The sequence below is a fragment of the Diabrotica undecimpunctata genome, chromosome 1 (genome assembly GCF_040954645.1).
Source record: "Diabrotica undecimpunctata isolate CICGRU chromosome 1, icDiaUnde3, whole genome shotgun sequence".
NCBI classification, from domain to species: Eukaryota; Metazoa; Arthropoda; class Insecta; order Coleoptera; family Chrysomelidae; genus Diabrotica; species Diabrotica undecimpunctata.
The window spans coordinates 132,623,988-132,648,856 of NC_092803.1; the positions used below are offsets into that span (position 1 = coordinate 132,623,988).

The 24,869-nt window shown below is 32.4% G+C and overlaps 1 protein-coding gene across 1 annotated transcript in view; it reads right to left on the reverse strand.

Annotated features, from left to right (window-relative positions):
* Positions 1-9,453: 9,453 nt before the first annotated feature.
* LOC140431965 (uncharacterized) overlaps positions 9,454-24,869 on the reverse strand; it is a 28,049-nt gene continuing 12,633 nt past the window's right edge. The window contains exons 3-6 of the mRNA XM_072519836.1: positions 23,872-24,039; positions 15,767-15,924; positions 12,399-12,631; positions 9,454-10,284 (exon numbers count right to left, since the gene is read on the reverse strand). Coding sequence (XP_072375937.1) covers positions 9,512-10,284; positions 12,399-12,631; positions 15,767-15,924; positions 23,872-24,039 — 1,332 coding nt within the window. The 3' untranslated portion in view covers positions 9,454-9,511. The remainder of the gene's footprint in view (positions 10,285-12,398; positions 12,632-15,766; positions 15,925-23,871; positions 24,040-24,869) is intronic.

The window sequence follows — 24,869 nt, forward strand, 5'->3', positions numbered from 1 at the left end:
GGTAAGTTAACAAAAATTGTTTTTTCTTTTTAGTTCAACCTTGTAAGATATTTTGTCTTTTTTAGCTCTTGATAATAATTGTAAACACAATTGAAAGCTCGAGATTAAAAAAATAGTTAACCAATAGCCCTTTTATTGACTCCAACCCATCCAAAACAGTTATATATTTGTTCCAAACGAGTCACAAGTACTTCTTTTTTGTTATTCTTATATATATATATATATATATATATATATATATATATATATATATATATATATATATATATATATATATATATATATATATATATATATATATATATATATATATTGTTATGATATGTAAAATCGAGAAAAATATTGGTTTGTTTAAAAATATTTCAAAGTTCAAAAACATTAAAATAATTCAGATAAGTAGGATAATATCCAACAAACATTTCTAAGAAGGAAAGTTATTAAATTCTTGGATTACCTGTACTAAACAAAATGTAAGCTTTGCATAAATTATTTCTTTGTTATACTTGAGTGACCCGCATAATTTTAAGTGAAATCCAAAGACAATTGAACCACATTAATGCAGTGATTAGAGACAAATAGAAGAGATTTTAGAAAGAGGTTTTTGTTAGTTTTAAGAATTATAGAAAATATTATTTGTAAATAAGTTTTAGGAAATTTTATAACTATAGGTAAAAATTTGTTTGTTATCGAAATGAAAAAATGGGGGAATTGTGACGAGTTTTGATTGGCGGAGATTGAAAAAGGTGGGATAAGTATGTAGGAAAAAGTTTAGCGAGATTGAGGAGAGAGAAAAGATATGATCAGTTGGTTTCCAAGTCTGTAGGACGAACAGTGATTGTTCTCTGGCGGTTCCTGAAATGTAGCAAGCAGTAGTGTTGAACGTTAGTGAGTTTTTGTGGAGTTAGTGTATCTGACAGAAGCTGAAGCAGCAAAATATTGTAAGTCATATTTCTCTACTTATATTCCAAGAGTCACTGTTCAGGCCAACGAGAGATTCAGTTTATCGTAAAGAGAAGATATTCCAAGAGTCATTTTTCACTCGGGCCAACGAGAGATTCAGTTTATCGAGAGGAGAAAGGCTATCATAATTTGAATGATTTGTGCTTTTGAAGGAGATCGTTAAGGACGATATACTTGCAACAATCGGTGTAAGATTGCTGATTACATAGGGAGCGGTTGAGAGGAGATAATATAGTCTACAAGGAACAAGGATTTGGACCACTCATCATCAGAGAGAGATATTTTTGTTTCTGCAGTTTTTTTCTTTTATTGATAACACAATTTTTACACGTAATTTAGAAAGGATATAAATATTTTGATTAGGAGAGTTAGAATAGTTTGGGATTTTGAGATTTCAATTAATATTGTTTGTACCATTAATTTTAATTGTTCACGTACGGAGAACAAAATTTTGAGAATCCTTATATGAGATTTGTTTATTGAAAACTTTTGAGTGTGAATTATTTCATTATTTTTATTTCAATATATAGTGTTAGATCACATGTGTTTTTTATTATTCCGGTATTCTCTGGACCTTACCTTTCACATGTAATAGCATAGATATTGAAGCACGAATTTAACCCTGAGATAAAAGAATTAAAAATTGTGATAGAGTAATAATCATATCATTTAAATAATTTTAATTAATCAAAAAAATTAATTAGCTAATTATTGCTTGGCGCACCAAGACTTTAAATATCACAATAACTGGCTTCCAAAACGTGGGGCTTGAAAATATCGCAGCTTTACATTTGAAGGAAGGGAAAGAGATCTGGAATAAGTACAGGTAATCCAGAGATAAAAACATATAACATTGAGGGAATTTGAATTTGAAAGTATTTTGACAATTTTTCCAGGGAATATAAATTTGATTTATTGATTGATCGTAGTTAGTGGATATTTACTGCTATTGAATTATTTGATTTTATTTTCTTTACCAATCATACATTTGATATTTATTTTGAATTATTTGAATTTTACTGATTGCATATTTGATATTTGTCGTGAAAATTTAATACATTTGGGGAGAAATATTGTCGTGTTCTGAAACATATAGAGTGTTGTAAAATTTCACATTTGGCGGGGACAAAAACAATAACGAAAAGAAACAACATGTCGACCACAAGGAGTCAAAGTAAAACGCAAGAAAGGAAAGAGGATAAGATAGAAGAGGAAACAATTATTGATGAAGGATCGGATAATGAAGGAAATGCCACAATAATAGAGGAAAGAAAAGAAACAGGAATGCTGGAAAAATTATTAGCAATGATGCAAATACAGACACAAACAATGAATGAAACATCAAAGAAAATGGATAAAATGGATAGAAATCAACAAGAAACATCACAAAAAATGGATGAAACAAAACAAACAATGGAAGAAAACCAACGGGAAACAAGGCAAGCAATAGAACTAAATAACAGGAATATAGAGCAGCGTTTGGAAAACTATGAACAGGAAATTAAAGGATGTGTTGAGGGGATAAAGAAAGAACTAATACAACAGATAGAAGAAATAACCCTAAAGAATGCAAAACAAGAGACAGAGATTAAAGATATCCAAGATACAATGAAGGAGATACGAAATTTCCAGAAAAAGGAAATAGAACAGTTGCAAGAAAAATTTGAAATGGCGCTACAAGAAGACAAGAAAGAAATAGAAAAACAAATTGAGGATATCAGAAAACAACGAGAGATGGGAGACAGGAGAGAAGTACTCATCCAAAGTCCGGGTGACATAAAAATACAGTTTGGCGGGGATATTCGGAAAACACACCCAGTACCGTTTGTTAAAAATTTGAAAACCAAATTACAACATATTAGATATTTTGACGATTGCAAAGAAACAATTAGAAACCATTTGAAAGAAGGAGCAGCGTTATGGTATGAAAGCAAGGAAGATGAGTTTGAAAATTGGACAGATTTTGAAAATAAATTTCTCAACTATTTCTGGGGGAAAAATAAACAGAGAGAAATCAACCAAGAGCTACAGAATGGAAAATATCACGGAAAAATGGGAATATCTGAAGAAAGATATGCTTTGCAGATATATAACAATTCAAAATATCTAGAATACAAATATTCTACCGAACAGCTGGTAGAAATGATCAGCAGACATTTTGAGGAAACGTTGGAAGATCACGTGATTTTGAGAAACTATCAAGATATTGATAGTTTGTGCCAATTCCTTCAATTAAAAGAAGCGAAAAGAAAAGAAATGAGAAATAGAAGACAACATGACCAATATAATGGACCGGGAAGAAGGTATTCATCAAATTATGACCAGAGAAACCGACATCCCAGATCAACAAACGAATATAGGCCGAGAAATTACAATAATTACAATAGACAACAAAATTACGATAACCGGAATGATACACAAAATAGAACATATGAAAATCACAACAGGAATAGAGATGCACAAAATCCTCCGAATAGGAATACTAACGAACAAAGGGACGATAGAAATAACCAGAGCTTCCAACAACAAAATAGAAAGGAGATGAATCATGTAGCAATAGGAAACGAAAGACAAATTTCTAATTCTAATCTAATATTTTTAGATGCATTTATAAAACATAAAGCGATTAAAATTGTGATTGATTCTGGCTCGGAGATATCGCTAATCAATAAAAAACTAGTAAAAGAATTAAATTTGGACAGATTTGTGTATAAGATTCCTAGGGTTGAGTTAGTGGGTGCAAACAATAAAAATTTGACGACAGTAAACGAAGGTTTGGGAGTACAGATAAGAGTGGGAAACAAATTCCATATTATGAAATGTGTGGTGATTGAAGATTTAAATCATGATATGATAGCGGGAATTGATGAATTGAGATAAAAAGATATCACCATAAATTTTTCGGAAAATAAACTGGAAATCAGAGCAGAACCAGACAACACAGGAGAAGAAAAGCAAACAGATAGGAAAGCAACTTCTGGAAGGATCAATGCACAGGAAAAACGCAAAGAAATCGATATGACTGTAGAGGATAAACCGAAAGTACAAGAACAAGATCTAACAGAAGAGAAAAAGAGAAGGAAGAAAAAGAAGAAGAGTTCGAAAAGAAAGCAGGAAAAAAAGATGGAGACCAGAGAAAAACAGGAAATAGAAGGTACAGAAGAATTGTTGGCAACCGACGATAAAACAGAATGGAAGCAGGAAGAAAAAGAAAGTATCATCAGAGAAATGAAAGGAATAGAAACATGGTGCTCGGAATACCAAAGGGAATTAGAGGATAAAAAGAAAACAGAAGAAAAAATGGCACTGATGGACGAGAATCCAGAATTTAATGAAGAAGTATTATGGACAGTGAACACATGTGAACACAAGGAGGATGAAAGAAAAATAAATTGTGGAGAAAACATGGGAAAGAAAATAGAGAGGATTTTAGGAAACCATGGAGATCTTGTTAATGAAGTAAACCGAGTGGCTAAAAATTATGAACTTTCTTTTAAGGGAAAATACTTGGAAAAATTTAAAACGAAAATATATCCAATCCCGTATAAAGACAGGCAATATACGGGGTATTTTAACATTCACGACATTTATCAGTATCATAAGTAGATTTTAATAACATAGTGAAATAATTTGATCCTAGAAAACTTTTGTCATTTTTAAAATTTAACAAAGAGTTTTCGGCAGATCAAATGGCGGGAATTTGTTATGATATGTAAAATCGAGAAAAATATTGGTTTGTTTAAAAATATTTCAAAGTTCAAAAACATTAAAATAATTCAGATAAGTAGGATAATATCCAACAAACATTTCTAAGAAGGAAAGTTATTAAATTCTTGGATTACCTGTACTAAACAAAATGTAAGCTTTGCATAAATTATTTCTTTGTTATACTTGAGTGACCCGCATAATTTTAAGTGAAATCCAAAGACAATTGAACCACATTAATGCAGTGATTAGAGACAAATAGAAGAGATTTTAGAAAGAGGTTTTTGTTAGTTTTAAGAATTATAGAAAATATTATTTGTAAATAAGTTTTAGGAAATTTTATAATTATAGGTAAAAATTTGTTTGTTATCGAAATGAAAAAATGGGGGAATTGTGACGAGTTTTGATTGGCGGAGATTGAAAAAGGTGGGATAAGTATGTAGGAAAAAGTTTAGCGAGATTGAGGAGAGAGAAAAGATATGATCAGTTGGTTTCCAAGTCTGTAGGACGAACAGTGATTGTTCTCTGGCGGTTCCTGAAATGTAGCAAGCAGTAGTGTTGAATGTTAGTGAGTTTTTGTGGAGTTAGTGTATCTGACAGAAGCTGAAGCAGAAAAATATTGTAAGTCATATTTCTCTACTTATATTCCAAGAGTCACTGTTCAGGCCAACGAGAGATTCAGTTTATCGTAAAGAGAAGATATTCCAAGAGTCATTTTTCACTCGGGCCAACGAGAGATTCAGTTTATCGAGAGGAGAAAGGCTATCATAATTTGAATGATTTGTGCTTTTGAAGGAGATCATTAAGGACGATATACTTGCAACAATCGGTGTAAGATTGCTGATTACATAGGGAGCGGTTGAGAGGAGATAATATAGTCTACAAGGAACAAGGATTTGGACCACTCATCATCAGAGAGAGATATTTTTGTTTCTGCAGTTTTTTTCTTTTATTGATAACACAATTTTTACACGTAATTTAGAAAGGATATAAATATTTTGATTAGGAGAGTTAGAATAGTTTGGGATTTTGAGATTTCAATTAATATTGTTTGTACCATTAATTTTGATTGTTCACGTACGGAGAACAAAATTTTGAGAATCCTTATATGAGATTTGTTTATTAAAAACTTTTGAGTGTGAATTATTTCATTATTTTTATTTCAATATATAGTGTTAGATCACATGTGTTTTTTATTATTCCGGTATTCTCTGGACCTTACCTTTCACATGTAATAGCATAGATATTGAAGCACGAATTTAACCCTGAGATAAAAGAATTAAAAATTGTGATAGAGTAATATTCATATCATTTAAATAATTTTAATTAATCAAAAAAATTAATTAGCTAATTATTGCTTGGCGCACCAAGACTTTAAATATCACAATAATATATATATATATATATATATATATATATATATATATATATATATATATATATATATATATTTATATATATATAAACAATACAGTTTATTAGGGTTGCAGTCAGAAAATTGGCCGGGATGTTAATGAAACACTCTTATGACTTTTTGTCTAGCTTTCGGAATGGTTTTATTCCTTTTTCAAGACACTGTAATTAGAAACATTTAAGGAGCCTTATTTTTGTTTCTAGGGTGAAGTCATGGCTCTTGAACACAGAACTCATAGTTAAGAATGCATTTTTTGTCTTTCCGATGCGACATTTAATCTCTTGGGTATTCTCCCACGACTTATTGATTATAGTTCCCAAGTAGTTGTATGTGAAACACGTTCAATTCTCATTTGGTTCACATAGAGATTTGCTCCAGTTATGTTTTCCTTGCTATGAACATTAGCTTGGTTGGTATTGGAGAACACTATTGTATCATCTGCATACCGCAGATTCTTGAGCTTAACTCCATTTATTAAGATGCATTCATTAATATCTCTTAGAGCCTCTTCAAAAATGTGCTGCGAGTACAGAATAAATATCAGTGGTGAAATTATGCAACCCTGTCTCACTCTCCTTAAGATTTTGGCCTGATCTGTATATTCTCTATCTATTCGGAGCACCACTGTTTGATTTCAATACAGGTTAGCTAGAATTTTTAGGTCTCTTTTGTCAATCCCTGTCCTCTTCAGCACTTCCATTATTTGTTCATGTCTGACTCTATCGAAAGCCTTCTTGTATCAATCAGGCATGCAAAAACATCACAGCTGACATCTTTACATTTCTGAAACAATACCTGCACGCTAGATAAACCTTCCCTAGTACCAACGGCGTTCACAAATCTAAACTGATTGGGCGCAATTTCTTCCTCACATTTCCGGTAAATTCTTTTGTGGATGACCTTTAAAAACAGCTTCAGCAGATGGCTCATTAGGCTTATGGTCCTATAGTTTTCACAAACTTTTGCTCCTGATTTTTTGGGCAATGGTACGAACTCCGATTTGAGCCACTCTACTGGTATTTTTTCTGCCTTGTATATTTTATTAAATATTTCAATTATTTTTATTTGTTTTGCATCCAATAGCTTCAGAAGTTCTGCAGGAATTTCATTAAGTCTCGGTGCGTTTTCATCCTTCATTTGTCTGACGGCTGCCGTTATTTCTTCTGGTAGGATTTTAGGACCTAAATTTTATTGTTCTTGTAGTGTTCTAAGGTCGTGGAAAAGTTTCTCTAAGTATTCTTCCCATACTTTCTTTTTATCTTCTTTGGTTATGGCAAGATTGCCTTCATCATCTGTCATTTTTTCGCTGTTCCGTTTTCGGACTTTTCCAGCTATTTCCTTTACCTTTCGATGGACATTGAAGTTATCATATCGACTCTGATACTCCTCTATTTCTTGGCACTGTTCTGATTTTTGTTTCTCTTTGGTTTCTCTTATTTTTCTTCTGAGGATGGTATGTGTTCTCTTATATTCTTAGAGATTTTATTTGTTTTTTTTTCTCTGATTTATAAGTTCAAATATTTCATCGGGCATCCACGATATCCGTTTCTCTGTATCTTTCTTTAGGTGTTGTTCTTTTATTTCTCTCACTCTTTCTTGTATGATGATCAGACTTTCCTCTATAGTTCCTGCATTTCTGCATTTTAGCACCTTTGTATTAAGGTTTTCACTCACCTTTAGTCAAACATTGGGATCTTTCAGTTTTCTAACCTCATTATTTTTCATCGACTTACTTGTAACCTTCTTCATTCTGACTTTGAAATTACCTACAACTGGTACATGATCAGAATTTATGTCTTCCCCGGTATGTTTTGATAGATGTACATCTATGCCTATACCTCTTATTTACTAGCATGTACTCAGTCTGATTTCTTAGAATCCTTCCCAGCGAATCCTGTGGATTATGTGAAAAGTTCATAATATGTATTAGGTATTAACGCTGCGTACGAATAAATTACAATGTAATTGAAAGGTTAATAGAACCACCGTTAGACAAGCTATGAAGTACTATACTAACTCTCCCTTTCTTTAGTCTTAACCCCCGGAGGGAGTAGGGTGGTCATCGTGATATTGTGTATTGTCCGTTTCCAAAGACCCCTGTCTCTAGTCATTTCTTTTAACTCATACATAGGTGCTTCCTGCATATTCCTGTAATTTGATCGATCGATCTTTTTGTGGATCTTTCTCGTGATCTTCTACCTTTCCTTTGACAATAAGTCTGTTCATGTTTTCTGTGTTTACTCTCATAAAAGGTCAAAAATATTTTAATTGTTGGAGATAGACGTTGCTGAAGTGCCATTTTTTCTTCTTCATGTGCATTGTCCGTTCCGAACGTTGGCAATCAACATGGCTATTCTGACTTTGTTTACGGCAGATCTGAATAGTTCAGCAGATGACAATCCGAACCATTGCCGCAAGTTTTGGAGCCACGAGTGTCTTCTCCTCCCTGGACCCCTTCTGCTGTCTATTTTCCCTTGAACGATCAGCTGTAGTGCCATTTACTGACCTTAAAATCGTTCTTCCATATTTTGGAGATCTTTCCCAAGGCAACTTTTGCTAGATTACATCTACGTTTTATTTCTTCCTATAGTGATTCTAGGTGTGTGATCAATAATCCCAGATATATTGTTGTTTATTTCTCGGCTATTTATTGGTATTCTTTTTCCCATCCTTAAAGCGCTCTTCTTATAGTATGCTTCCCATATATATTAAATAATTATAGAGACAGTATACATCCTTATCAGACACCTTGTTTTGGATGGATTTCGTTTGAGAGTGTGTTAAGCAGTTTAACTGTTTCAGAATCCTGTTCATACAGTTCGTTATAAGCGAAATTAAGTGTTGTAGTACGCCTACTTCTTTTACTATCTGTCATAAGCTACATCTGTCGCTACTTGACCCTGTCGAACGCTTTGCAATAATTTACAAAACAAATGTGTAGTGGGTTATTAAATTTCCTAGATTTTTATATTATTTGTCTTACGTTCAGAAAGTGTTCTCGAATACCACTACTTTGGTAATCCAATTTGCTCTTGGGGTATTTCTCTTCGTAGGAACGTTTTCAGTCTCTCATTGATTATGTGTAGCATTATCTTGCTGGCATGTGAGATAAAAAGAAAGAAAAACAAAAAGAAGAACACAATTTTGTAAAGAATAATTTATAATTCATTAGCTAACTAACAATATCTATGGCGTCATAAAAAATAAAGATATATTAAAAGAAAAAAGCTATACTAGAAAAATAAAAAAGGCAACAATATGAAAATAATAAGACCACATATTACATAAAAACTGTGAAAGCATACCAATGTGTATTTGTCAGAAATTTTTTTTGGTAATCTGGGGGTAAATAATTCAATAATCACAATAATAAATAAAAGTAATATATTTATTCTCTTAAAAGTCTACAAAATACATTATCACAGCTTAAAGCTAAGAACCATATGAGTAACTGCTTTGAGAAGCAGCTGAACCCGAATTGCCAGAACTTACCTGGGTTTCGTATGTGGCTTTATTTTGACTATAAGCATTCTTTAGATCTCCAACTCTAGCGACTTCTCCTTTCTGAACAATTTTTCCTACAGGGTAATCAAAACTGTAGAAGAATCCCTTTGGCGGTCCAGTAGAGCCTTCTTCTTCATCGTATTTTTTATCATATTGGCCTTCGTTGTCCCAACTTTTATCGTAATCACCGGAATTATCAACTTGGTTTGATTTGGAGATATCTGAGGGCTGGTACTGTCCAGATTGGTGGTATTGGCTGCCCTGTTGATATGATCCTGGTAGTTGATTTGCTCCACTTTGCTGGTATGCACCTTGTTGGTATGATCCTGGTTGTTGATTTGCTCCACTTTGTTGATATGTACGTTGTTGATACTGTCCGGGTTGTTGATATCCTCCTTGTTGACTGTGCTGGTTAAAGTTTGAAGCAACTGGAGTGTATTGACCAGATGGTTTGTTTTGAGTCGGATTTGCGTAAGAGTTTTGGCTTTCACTGTATGCTCCAGTGTAATCGATTTGATTAGGATTATTTAATTTTTGAACAGAACCTGAATATTTTCCTTGTTGACCCGGTTGTTGGTATTGACCAGTTGGTTGGTATTGACCAGTTGGTTGGTATTGACCAGATTGTTGGTGCTGACCAGAAGATTGCGATTGAGATGATTGATAATATTGACCTTGTGGAAGGGATCCTAGTGGTTGACCTAAAACAAGAATAAAAGGTAAATATAAGGAGTAAAGATTGTCGTAATAGCAGTTAATACAGAAGAATAGAACTACAAAAGCTTAGAAAAAGTTTTCTTGTGTTTAAAAATGTATGTATAAATCAAAGATATGGACCATGGTTTATAACTTAAAATACGTCAACACACAGATCTGCAGCTAATCTACAGTATATTTAAAACTAAGTAAAAATCTTGATGAGACTGTCTGGAGTAAGCTATATTTCAGATTATTACTGTGCATCAATTGCAGTGGAATGTTGTCCAACTTCTACGTTTTTAAAGATTTATAATAAAACCGTAAAGCGCTCATATATATATTTTTATTATTTCAAACTAATAAATAAGATCCGTAAAATAGTTTCGAAACACAATTCCGATAACTGCCTTAATCTGAACCTTCTATAAATGCAAGGTATAACAGACGCTGATAAAGATGTTAATAGAGACATGGGGAATCTAAAATTTGCATTCCACGACATGTCTCCTCAGCTAAGCAGAAATCGTTAGCGAATTGGTTTCTTGTACTCATACAGAGTAGATCCGAATAAAAATAAAATTAAAGACAGTCAAGATTTCCTTTCACGCAAAAATAGTCTATGTATCTGTTGATACGTATTTCGCTTTAATAAAGCTCATCAGAACAGTTATTCATAGGCTTTCTCAACGTGAAAAATAAATCTATTCCTGTCTTTGTGAAGCAACGATAAAATGGCTTCGAAACGGACGCAATAGCGACATCTAATATTAAATCCGTAAAATAGTTTCGAAACACAATTCCGATAAATGCCTTAATCTGAACCTTCTATAAATGCAAGGTATAACAGACGCTGATAACGATGTTAATAGAGACATGGGGAATCTAAAATTTGCATTCCACGACATGTCTCCTCAGCTAAGCAGAAATCGTTAGCGAATTGGTTTCTTGTACTCATACAGAGTAGATCCGAATAAAAATAAAATTAAAGACAGTCAAGATTTCCTTTCACGTAAAAATAGTCTATGTATCTGTTGATACGTATTTCGCTTTAATAAAGCTCATCAGAACAGTTATTCATAGGCTTTCTCAACGTGAAAAATAAATCTTTTCCTGTCTTTGTGAAGCAACGATAAAATGGCTTCGAAACGGACGCAATAGCGACATCTAATATTAAATCCGTAAAATAGTTTCGAAACACAATTCCGATAACTGCCTTAATCTGAACCTTCTATAAATGCAAGGTATAACAGACGCTGATAAAGATGTTAATAGAGACATGGGGAATCTAAAATTTGCATTCCACGACATGTCTCCTCAGCTAAGCAGAAATCGTTAGCGAATTGGTTTCTTGTACTCATACAGAGTAGATCCGAATAAAAATAAAATTAAAGACAGTCAAGATTTCCTTTCACGCAAAAATAGTCTATGTATCTGTTGATACGTATTTCGCTTTAATAAAGCTCATCAGAACAGTTATTCATAGGCTTTCAACAGTATTTCATAGGATTTAATATTAGATGTCGCTATTGCGTCCGTTTCGAAGCCATTTTATCGTTGCTTCACAAAGACAGGAAAAGATTTATTTTTCACGTTGAGAAAGCCTATGAATAACTGTTCTGATGAGCTTTATTAAAGCGAAATACGTATCAACAGATACATAGACTATTTTTGCGTGAAAGGAAATCTTGACTGTCTTTAATTTTATTTTTAATAAATAAGAATTCCAATCAATTTAAAAATGGTGTATTCTATTTTATTGTAATTTTAGCATCATTAGCATGTTCTTTTATCACATTTACAGATTGTAGATTTATACAAATAAATTATAGCAGGGGACTATATGTAACATGTTTAATGTTTCATAAAGAAAAGTTAAAAGTAGAAGTTTTACCACATATTTAAAAATCCGAGTTAAACAATGCAGCATAAAGTTAAAAGACGAAAGTTGGAAATAAAATATTTAAAATGATCTCTAACGAATTGTTTCATTCATAATCATCTTTCTACATGTTCGAGTCTCAACTCATATCATCTACATTCTCAAATAAATGCAGTAATCAATAACCTTGTTCTCACAACAATACGTCTAAGTGAAAATGTGTGTTATTGATCTTACCTTGTTTAGCTTGACCAGATTGATGATACTGTCCAGTTTGTTGGTACTGTCCAGTTTGTTGATACTGTCCAGCTGGTTGATATTGTCCGTTTTGCTGGTAAACTCCAGAATTAGAACTAGATTGTTGGTAGTACTGACCTTGGGGTTGATTTTCGAACATTTTCTTAAACTCGGCTTGGCCTTGGGGCGATAATGGTCCGCTAGCGTAGTTACCGTTAGCATCATAAGGGGAACTGAAATTAATGTCAGCATGTCGTGGTTATTTCAATAAACATTAAAAAAAAAAACGAAATATTTCCAACATAAAAAAAATAGTCAAATGCAATTTAGTTACTACATCCTAAATCTCAATCCTAGAATAAATGAATCGGAATGACAAATTGATTAGTCGAGATAAAGACTTGAAGAGCTGATTAAAAAATCAAACTGTATAAAATGATATAGAAAACATATATTCTCACACTACATAGTTCCTTGATTGGTTAACATGCAAAGTATCATATTGAAGTAAAAAAAGTAAATATAAAATCTGCTTGGTTCATTCACAGCATTTTCATAACGCACTTAGGCATTAAACTTGCTATAACTAACTAAACCTCTGTTTTTTCGTCTTCTCCTTTTTTCGTCTTCTATTGGCTCGACATTCCAAATAATAACCTTGACTTCCTGCAATTTTGCTGCTAATATAGGTTGAAATGCACCACTTTGCTTAAAATTTGTATGTTTGTTAAATTCTGTGCAGTTTTTCGTTCTACACCTTATCTACATCTAGATTCTTCTTCTTCTTTTTCTTTTTACATAGACATGACTCTGTCTGTTTTTCAATGTGCCTCCAGTAAGTTATCGTTCCATTGTTTTCATGGTCTTCCTACTGATCGTCTTCCTATTGGGGAACCGTCTCTTGCCGTCTTTACTACTCTATTTGTTGTCATTCGGCTTATATAATCGTTCCATTTTACTCTTTTATTTCTTACTCAGTTCTTGATGTTCTCCATCTTGCATCTACGTCGTATATATGTACTTCAAGCTCTGTCCCATAGTGTCTTACCATAAATTTTTCTAAGTGTTTTCATCTCTGCTGTTTTTTAACATCCTTTTGTCCTCTGTGTGTCACGTCTTGTTTCTGCCGCGGTTGATATTATTGGTCTGATGACTGTTTTGTACATTCTGCCTTTCGTTTCTTTTCCGATATTTTTATTTCTCCATATTGTTTCATTTAGACAGTCTGCGGCTCTGTTGGCTCTATTCACTTGCTCTTCCACTTTAGTTTCGAGCTTTCCATAGCTAGATAATGTGATGCCTAGATATTTTAACTCCATCACTTGTTCTATTATCTGACTTTCCAGCTCCAATTTATATCTTAGTAAATTTGCTGTTGTAGCCATGCATTTTGTCTTTTTTGGGGAAATTAACAAGTTAAATTTTCTGGCGGTTGTACTAAATTGGTGCAGAATACGTTGTAAATTATCTTCACTTTGAGAGAGTAGTATTGCGACGTCTGCATAGCAGATTATTTTAAGTTGTTTTTCTCCCATTTGGTATCCTTTTTTAGTTCTTACTTTTTTTACTATTATATCCATAATCAGGTTGAATGATAGAGGACTAATGAAATCTGCCTGTCATGTACCATTGCAGCTTCAATAGGATCGGTTAGTTCTTCTTCTACTTTTACTTTTATTTTGTTCTTTTGGTAGATATTTTCGATGGTTTTGATTATTCCTAGATTTATTTCGCTTGCGTACATTAAGTGGATAACGTCTTTGAATTTGACCCGGTCAAATGCCTTCGTAAGGTCCACGAAACGTAGATATGCAGGTTTGTTGAATTCTAGTGATTTCTCTTGCACTTGCCTCATTATATATATAGCGTCGGTGCATGATCTTCCCGACCTAAAACCTTGTTGTTCTTCTGCTAGTGTTATAGTTTCATTCAGTTTATTTGTTATCACTTTGGTTGTCAATTTTAGTATTGTGTTTAATAAATTAATTTCTCTGTAATTTTCCGGGTCCGATTTGTCTCTCTTTTTGAAGAGAGTTCAGTTTATTTTTTGGATTCGTTGTAATAGTTGTGTGGTCAGATCTGGTCCTCCGTACTTTAGGAGTTCGTTCGGTATTCTGTCCTCTCCTAGTAATTTTCTTTTTTTTAATTTCTTAATGCTTCCTTTACCTCTTCCTCCCCAATATTTATTTCTTCGTTTGTCGTCACCTCTGGTGTTGGTGGTTCGTTATTGTCACCTTTAGCAAATAAGGATCGAAAGTAGTCTACCCATGTTTCCTTCTGAATGTGTTTCGTTTTTATTAGTTCCTTTATCTCTTTTCTTGGTTCTCTGATCACGCTCCATATTTCTTTTTGTGTTCCGTAAAAGTCGTGTTTCATCTGTTTTGAGAAACTCTGCCAGTGTTATTTTTCTATTTGTCTAACTAAACTACTCGTTTCTTTTCTGATTCGTTTATAGTAATTGTATGCCTGTTGTGTATGTTATGTTCTGTATTGTAAAAAGGCTTTCTTCCTTTCTTCACATTTTGTCTTCACTTCCTCTCTAAGTCATGGTGTTTTATTTTTTGATATGTTAGCGATCGTTACTTTCCTCTCTCTAAGTGATTCTGTTGCTGCGTTAATTATGTTATTATTCCCAGCTTTCCTCGGTGTTATCGTTTTCTAATATTTCTATCTTCTCTGATAATATTTTCCTGTATAAGTGTTCCGTGGACTCCGTATTTAGTCCTTCTACCCTGATTTTTGTTTGTGTTGGCGACGCCCTCTTGGGTGGGAAGTATTTCAGGATGATTTTTATTTTACATAATACTAGGCTATGGTCGCTACCTACATCTGCTGAGTTGAGGCATCTTTCGTCTATTATTTTCAATAGATGTATATCTCTGTTGGTTATAACATAATCTAGGGTGTTATTGGCAATCTGTCGTCATTCATATTAACAACATTAGCAGTCTATCGAAGTATCTGAAAGTTAGCGATGTCTCGGAGATATGTATCGCTTTGAACAGGTGAAAGTTCAATTCGACCTGAATTAATTTAATTATTCCAGGTTCGATGTGGTGCAATGAAGCGAAAGAAATTAAATAAAAACGTTTGTAAAATTACAATATAGTATTTTCAAGTTGCTATTGGTTAGAATATTTTAAGGTGGTACTGTAAAAAGGTATAAAGAAAGACTTTCATGGGAATAAAAAAGAAAAAAAAAACGAAACAGAAGAATAAAGAGAAATAAATAGTATATGAATTGGTAGCACAATAAAGGTAAATATTCTCTACAATAAATATCCTGTAACAATATCAACAAGTATGTGAATAAAATAATTAAATTATTTTAATTACAATTTATAGTATTCATGAAAGTTAATACTTACGCAACTGGGCGTTGATTTCGCTCTGCTTCTTCATGCCATCTTGCTAGGAACTTATCCTTCTCAGCTTTAACTTCCGGAGACTCTTCAATTGGCTTGGGCAGGATTTTAGGAACATTATCGATTTGATGAAATCCTGTTCCATCGTCCCAATATTCGACCTAAAAATTTTTAAAATTAAAATTGGATATAAACTGGATGTAATGTTAAACTAAGATTATGGAAGATTTTTGCAAAAATTGTTCTAAATTTATTTCCTGTTAGCGAAATTTTGTCAAATATCTTACTAGAATAAACTAATAATATCAAAAATCCTTTATCTAATGATTCACGCTAAGAGCACTTTTCAAAGCAATGAAGTAATTATATGGAAAATTTATTGATTATACCTGTACTTTCCAAGAAATTGCTTGGAATAGAACACCTGTTATTAAGTATATATACATAAATAATTGGGTGGACTGTAGCCAAAGGGCACTGGATTATTTCCTGATGCATGTGCTCACAGGATATGGGTGTTTTAGCCACCTCTCTAGGTTCGAAAAGGCTGACACAGATGAATCCTATATTGTGGACACTCGGACACTGTGACACATACGATATTAAATTGCAATAGATGGATAGTAGAAAGGAACAGAATGAAAAGAGAAACAGCTGGATCAACGGCAAAGGTAAGAGGGAAAGATGCTAAAAGTTGAAGCTAGAAAAGTGGGTCAGACTGTATGAGTTAGAATGCGTGAGTCAGACTTTGGGGAAGCAGGAAATGCCAGTAGGAAAAGCAAAAATAGAGTTTATTCAAAATAAATATTTTGATAATTATTTATTTAGTCAAAAATATCAAACAAGTATGCACTAGCAAATTCCTCACAGAACTTGCAGAAGATAATGTTACTGAAAATTTACTTTGAAAACCTACTAAATATGTTAAAGGTAGGATTCTTTTTACGGACAATTACTATACTAGCGTTGGTTTGCCACAGGAGCTTCTAAAACAAGAAACTTACCTAGTCGGCACCCTCAGAAAAATCATAAAGCTCAATCCCGTAAAAGTGACCACCAAGAAGCTGAAAAAGGGAGAGGTTATTGCTAGAGAACATTACGGAGTGGTTGTCCTAAAGTGACAAGACAAACGGGAGGTACTTACTCTGAGTACTTGTCATACAGCAAACACAACCAAAGTTCAACGGCGAGGTGAAGAAATTGACAAACCCACACTAATATGCGATTACAATGACAGGAAATCGTTCATTGATTTATCTGATCAACTGAAGTCGTATTATACGCCCTTGACGAAGGGAATCAAGTGGTATCGCAAGCTTGTGTTTGAACTGATACTAGGAACTTCTATAGTAAACGCATATATTCTTTACAAGACGGTAACAAAAGGACACATATCTATAACAGAGTTCAGAGAAGAAATTGTTCAGAGTTTATTGAAACTGAATTACATGGAAGTAGAAAACACAAGCTATACAGAATAACATGCATTAGAGGAAACCGACTCCAGAAACCGCCATAGATGTGATATTTGCTACGAAAAAATCTGCAGTAATGAAGGTCGAAAACAAACACAGCTAAAGGCAAAGAAATCGAGGTTTTCTTGTATAGCTTGCAACAAATTTTACTGTTTGTCATGTTTTTTCGACGTTCATAAGTGTCAAAAATAATGTTTGTACTTATTTTTAATTGTTTATATTTAGACATTCATGTGATACCATGTTTCAGTTCCTAAATTAGCTGTACTTAATTTCTGATATTACATTAAACACTAATAAAAAACTTAAAAACTTGTTTTCTTTTTGCGAATATTTTGTTACGCGTATCAGTCGAACTAAAAATAGAAAAATCCCAGGCCAAAAGCTGTTTGGAGCGGCCAGGCCCCTTATTTTAATATCCCACATGAACCAATGTAAAGCAAGAACTAGACATCGGTTCACACAGTCGAAAACGATAACAAGTCGTGAAGCCCATATATGGGTCACAGGGCCTGGTGGTATAATTTAATTGAGACTCAGATGTCGGGTCACATGGCGATTAACGTGTTAAAGACTATCCTAAAAGATATAACTAAAATTTTACAAGAACTAATGAATCAAAGAATAAGTTTAGCAGATGAACAACAGGGTTTTCGTAGTGGAAGGTCTTGTACAGATGCAATATTCGTCATAAAGCAAATTACTAAAAAATCACTAGAGTATAATAAACCAGCAAATACGTGTCTAATTGAGTTAAAGAAAGCATTTAAAGAATTTGACAGAGTAAGACTCAAAGATGTAATCAATCTTCTGTTTATTAGAGAAGTTCCCCTACATAATAAAAAAACTAATAAAAACATTTATTAAAACAACAAAATTAAAGTCAAAATAGACGGACAACTTAAAGAACCTATAGAAATATGTAGCAAAATAAGAACCCCCTTCTTTGAGCTATATGATTTTCAATTTAATCATAAATGAAAAATTTAGCTATACGCTCTTATATCTAATCAAAAGCGTTAACAAAAAAAGATGATACAGAATGGGAAACAAAGAAGTACTCTGTTACGCAGACGATGTAATAATAATAGCCCAAGATGAAGATAGTCTGCAACGACTGGTCCACAGATTTAACATTGGAGCAAAATAATTTAATAAGATGATCTCATTTCAGTAAAGTAAAACAATGGTAATCAGCTAAGAACCAACCAGAGGTAAAATAGAAATTGATAGCATCAGTATTGAATAAGTAATAGAAATAAAATATTTTGGAATTACATACACTATCCAGCTGTGGAGAACTGAACAAAGAAGTGGGAGATTAAGTACAAAAAGCAAATAGACTGGAAGAATGCCTTAATAACAAGAATATGGCGAAACAGACACATTAACACTGAGATGAAGTCAAAGCCAGTGTAAGACTAATAATGACATATGCCTCAGAAATAACACCCGACACAGCCACAACGCAAAGGCTACTAGAAACGGCAGAGATGAGAGAAGAATTACAGGAAATACGCTGAGAGATCAAAAGAGAAGTGAAGACATTAGATGAAAATGCAATGTGTATAAATGAATGGACATTAAATAGAAAAAAAAAAGAATAGAATAACCACATAAGTAGAATGGGGGAGACCCGTGTCATCAAAATATCAAGAGATAAGTCACCAATCGGCAGAAGAAGTATCGGACGACCCGACCGAGCAAAAGATGGAATGATGACCGATAAATAAGGAAATATTTCGCCAATGAACAAGCAGAATCGTTTATAAAGAGGAAGAAAAAAAAGAAGAAACAAATGTGTATATGACAAAACAAACAGATATTAGAGTAGTACAGAGGAATTTAGTAGTCGGTCATAAAATGACAACAAATAGTTCTATTGTTGTTTTTCCACTCCACTACCTTAAATTTTTCAACCAGGACATGCGTCGTCTCCCCGGTCTTCTTTTTCTTTCCACTTTTCCTACTATAACTAATCGCATCAAGTCATATTATTTATTTCTTAATATGTGACCAAAGTACCTCATTTTTCTTTCCTTTTTAGTGTTAAGTATTTCTTTTTCTTTTTTCGTCTTTCTTAATATTTTTGTGTTTGTTACGTGTTGTGTCAATGATATTTTCCACATTCTACGATAACATCACATCTTAAAGCTAGCAAGTATTTTTTCAGTTGCTTCTATAATTGTACAGGCTTCAACTCCATATAAAAGTACAGAGAATACGTAGCATATCAATAGTTCTAATTTCTATTCCCAGTTTTCCATAGCACAATACTGCTTTCATCTTATTGAAAACGATTCTAGCTATCTCAATGGGTCGGTTTATTTTAAGCCTGTGGTCCCATCATTGTTCAGTTAGCTCACATCGCAAATAATTGTATCTGGGTACGTTCTCTTATGCTTTTCCTTTAACATAGATTGTTTCGTCTTCAATCTTGTTCTTATTGGCAATCTTAAATTTTTTTATACCATCTTCAAATGGTAGGAAAGTGTTTCAACGATTGGTTAAAATACATGCAGTAGATTATAGAACTTCGTGAAGCAAATTTTGAAAAATCAGAACACAAGTTTAAAATGAGGCAGATAATTAACAAAAACATGATTCCATGATTGCATGGATTTAAAAAGTATTTCGAGCAGTGTTGATAATATAACTCAAAATTAAAAAAATATTATTAATCAATAAAATATACGTACGCGAAAAAAGAATAATTATTTGTTAATAATTCTAGGTTTACTTTTTAATTCCACATATTTCTTAATTCTATTATAAATATATTAATAATAAAATGTTTCTAGTTTATTTAAATAATTGGTTAGTATCTACGACGTGTTAGATAATTATATCTATTATATCATCATGAGAGAATTATTATTTTTTAAATCCATATTTTTCCAAATACAAACAGTGGTTAGTTATGAGGATGAGAACACCTAATTAGCAATAGCGTATGAAATTGTTGTTAAGTAAATCATAATATATAATACGTAGAAAAACTATAAAATATTTTAGTAATTACTTCTTGAATGGTTTAACACAATAAGTATACTGATTGTTGTTTTGCATTATTCAATAAAAATATTGGAGAAAACATGTGGCTTTGTATAAAAATATTGTATTTCGTCGTAGTAGTAGTTTCGGAATAATTTAACAAAAAACATTTTACTTCTCGAGCCATATTAATTTATACCTCTTTAATTTAATTTTTGAATGAGATGTTTTTTAAGTGCCTGATACATTTAAAGAACGCTTTTGACAAAGTAGGAATTAGTGACGCGATACATTTATTATATGACAATTATGACAATATATGAGGCATTAGACAAGAAGATTCGCTAAACCGATTAATATTTAATCTGATAATGGATGAAACAGGGAAAGTAGAAAAAGAAAGGGATATAAAATAGAAGAAATAGCAATACCGTTATGTAAGTTCGACGACACCATAATATTGGCAGAGAATAATGATGATGATGATGATGTTGATAGTGATATCAGCGGAATCAAGAAGAACTAAACTGGTTTTAAATAACAACATGCGAGAACAAGTAATGGGAACGACAAACTTGGAAATAAAATAGTCGAGCTATGTGAAAGTGACAGAAAAAAGGTACATAAAGAAGTGAATAAGGTATACAAAGCAGCAAGATGCCTAAACAATGCATTATGGCAAAACAAATACCTCACAATAGAAGCAAAAACTATAATACGACCAAAACGCAAAAATTATTAGAGGCAGCAGAAATTAAAGTTATTTAATGAATTTGTTAATAAATATATAGAACTATAAAATACCCTTTTTCTCCTTTTTTACGTGCATGGTTATTCAGATAAGGATGTCCTAAAAAGTTTAATAGATGAGCATCTATACCATTTTCTCTTTCCATGAATTTTCCTTTGCATAACTAACTGAAGCATGTCATATCTTTCGCCATGCATAACATGTTCCAAATACTGCAGCTTTCTAGTTTTTACGGTTGATATTATTTCCGTAGTCTTATGCATTGTTTTTATGACTTTCAGTGTGTGTTATATATTTGTTTGTTATTGTTTCTCTTATAGAGTAGTGTCTAGAAAATATATAATATCTTGCCGACTGAACTGTTAAATCCAGCTTTAGATCCCTTGTATAAAACACCTTTCTCATTAATTATTCCCGTGATTGATTATGGTGCTAAGAAGGTTGTAATTCTCTACTTGTTCAAAAGTTTTCTCGTTAACTGTTTGCCTTTCATCATTATTTTGTGATGATTTTGAAATCTCTTTAAATTTTGTTATCTTGATATTTATTGAAGAGTCATTTTATTTTGCAGAATCACCTATCTTGTTTATCGGTCTCTGCAAATCTTCAAGATTTTCGGCCAAAATAAAGTATTATCCACATAACTAATGTTAATTGGAGTTCCATTGACATTTAACTCTAGCAGTTTCTTCCTATTTAAAATTTTTTTAGAGTATGTATTGAAGAGAAGTGGTGACAGCACACAGCCCTGTCTTACCTCTCTTTTAATTTGAACTTCTTTTGATGTATTTTCATTAATGTGTATTATTGCGTGTTGTTATATGGTTGGTGTTGTTATATTGCAAGAATATCTAAATGAATGGATTGAATGTAGAGAGAGCTTCTGGTGTACCGACACCTTTACAGAACCCAAACTTCGTTTTCCCTGTATCCATGTCCAGTTTGTGATATATTCGTTTGTTTATGATCTTTAGGACATTTCTAGTCTAAATTCTCCAGCGTTTATTTTTATAGGGAGGCAAATAAAGGTCTACGGAAACCATTCCTTGGGTATACCTCCTGATAAAATACCTAACAGGAATAACCAAATCGATACCCGACTTTATTAAGGACACACCCGACTTAATAATTGCCCTACTTATTATTATATACATTTCGGTTTAAAACTGACTGTCCTTTGACCTCTGCCACTGACTGGTCAATGATGTATTTATCTTTACTCCTTAAATTTAGCTTTTTTGGTCGTTTCTTTTTTTATATGCTTTAACTTTCCAAATTAGGACTTGTTTGGGTATTCCTTTATATCTGACCATTCTTTGGGAACGACATTACCATTTTTTTGTTTGATTTTATGTTGATTATTATGTATCTCCTCTTTTCTTACCTTTTTCCGTTTCTACCTTACTGCAAATCTTCTATGAAAATCCATATTGACAACCTTAAGCCTTGTTTCTGACTTTTCTTTTAGTGACCATTACTCCTATATGTTACGATACCATTCGTGTTGTATTCATTCTAAACACATCTTCTTCCCTTTTTTAATTTTTATTTTATACAGAACGGAAGCTTGTGCTCTTCGTACAAGCCCAATATCTTATATTTATCAATTATCTTATGTGTTATAAAATGTAACTCAAAACAGTTCTGTGTCACCTTCGAAATAGAGTATTACGAATAATATGATGTTTACAGTTCTTGTTTCAGAGCATTATTACTTATTCCTAATAGAGTTTTCCAAGTTGGTGAGTTACAGGAATACTTCAATACTTTATTTTCGGAAAAGCTATGGAATATTTTAATTTCTGACCCAAATTACTCATAGACGTATAGTTGGTTATGGTCACACTTAACACCCTGCCTGTGTCTTTTGTAATATCTAATTCAATGTTACGAATATACTTATTAATTGTCTAAAATATCAATGAGGAAGTCAAACAAACCATATCAGCAAATTCATGATTAAAATTATAACAGAAAATTGTGGGATCGAACAATTAAAAAATACAATAAAGACATTGTTAAAATATTAAATATGCATATATATAGTTAATACACCTAAAAGTTGATCCGACACTTAAGAAAAATATAGAAATTATAATATCCAAGATACCATAATATTGTTAGAAACAATATATCACGCTTCCTTGGATGTTAGACTAAAGATCAATATGAGTAAGCCGCAAATAATCACTAATCTGGTGCTAAATCGTAATTTTGCTTTTTATTAAAAGGATATTGAACAAACTCCATCTATAAATACTTAGGATATGCAATTCGATTGAACAGAGATAAGCAGACATGTAGGATCCCACGTCGCTTGCGATTAAGCTGGACAGGATTTGCTAAATTAAACTCTATATTAAAATCGGACCTATCCATATGTCTCAAAAGAAAAATCTTTGACCAGTAAGTTACCTCTCATCAGTTATGGAACAGATACATAAACACTCACCAAAAAGGTAGTAAACATGATTTACGTGACTCAGAGAGCTATAGAGCCCCAGATATTGGTTGTCTCTATGAAAGACCAAATCTCAAATGAAGAAATTCGTCGTCAATTAAAAAACAACAGACTCTATCGAAAGAATTTTGTCGCTAAAATGAAATTGGGTAGGACAAGTCGTCAGATTATCTGACAAACGATGGACAAGACGTTTTGCCGAGTGGAGGCCAAGACAAGAAGCATTACGGAGCAGAGGACACCCATGAACGACTGACGACTTTAAGCGTGTTAGCAGTAACTGGTTGTAAGCCGCCTAAGACAGAGACAGATAGAAAGAGCTGAGGGAGATCTATGTCCAGCAGTGGACGCGTACAAGTTGATGATAATGAATGTCTAAGAGGTAAGTTAAAGTCTACTCATACTAATATTGTTTTTAACTTATTACCTTAATTTCGGTTCCATCATCATTAATGTAATTATACGCTCCTCTTAAATCGCCACCAGCTACTTTTTTCTCAGTTTTGGCAATATCTGGGATATTATATCCATAAAGATATCCTCCTATTCCGTCTTGTCCGTGATACTGTCTAGCTAAATAAATATCTTCCAGAACCTGCAAAAAATGAGTTTTAAACAAATTCTTTAATTTTTAATTTAAAAGTTAATTTGGGCATTGTAGTCCATGCACACAGGAAACAAAACATACAATTTAAGATCACAAAAAATGACCATGAGATGATTAATTAATTTCGTGAGAGTATCTTTCAATTACACATAATATTGAATAATTCGATTTTATATATACTAAATGATGACTAATATTAAAAACAGGCTATTTTTAGACAAAATATTTTTCAATTGGTCTATAATATCTAAAACTAACTCAGTTTAAAAAGCGTGATTAAATCCATTATCTTAATAGACTTATTAAAAAAATATTTGAAATTTAATTTAAATAATACACCAGTAACTTTTATGAGACCCTATTATAACCTACTTCAACATAATGCTAAATAATTATAAATTCTTTTTTTAGTATTCTTTTTTTAAAGTACGTGAAAATAATAATGTAAGTGAAATGTTAAATAATTATGAAATTTTAATCTTTTCGTAAGTATTTTACAAAAATATGTAAAAATTATTCTTTAGATCCTGGCACATAAAGAAAAATTTAAGTAATTTATACAATATAGTCAGGTTTACACGTATCCAGTAACTGATATGGCAGTGAGACTGACAAAACAGTAAAACTAACAGCTGATTCGTACTTATCAAAAATTTTAAAGTACAAAAAAAGTCTAAATGTAAAAAAAATACAAGCTAAAAAGTCTGGACAAATATTAAAATAATCGCAAAAACACAAAAATTAATGAAAAGACATTGAACATACCTTAACTTTAAGATCGAGATGTAATGATCGACAGTTACCACTGTAATGAGAAG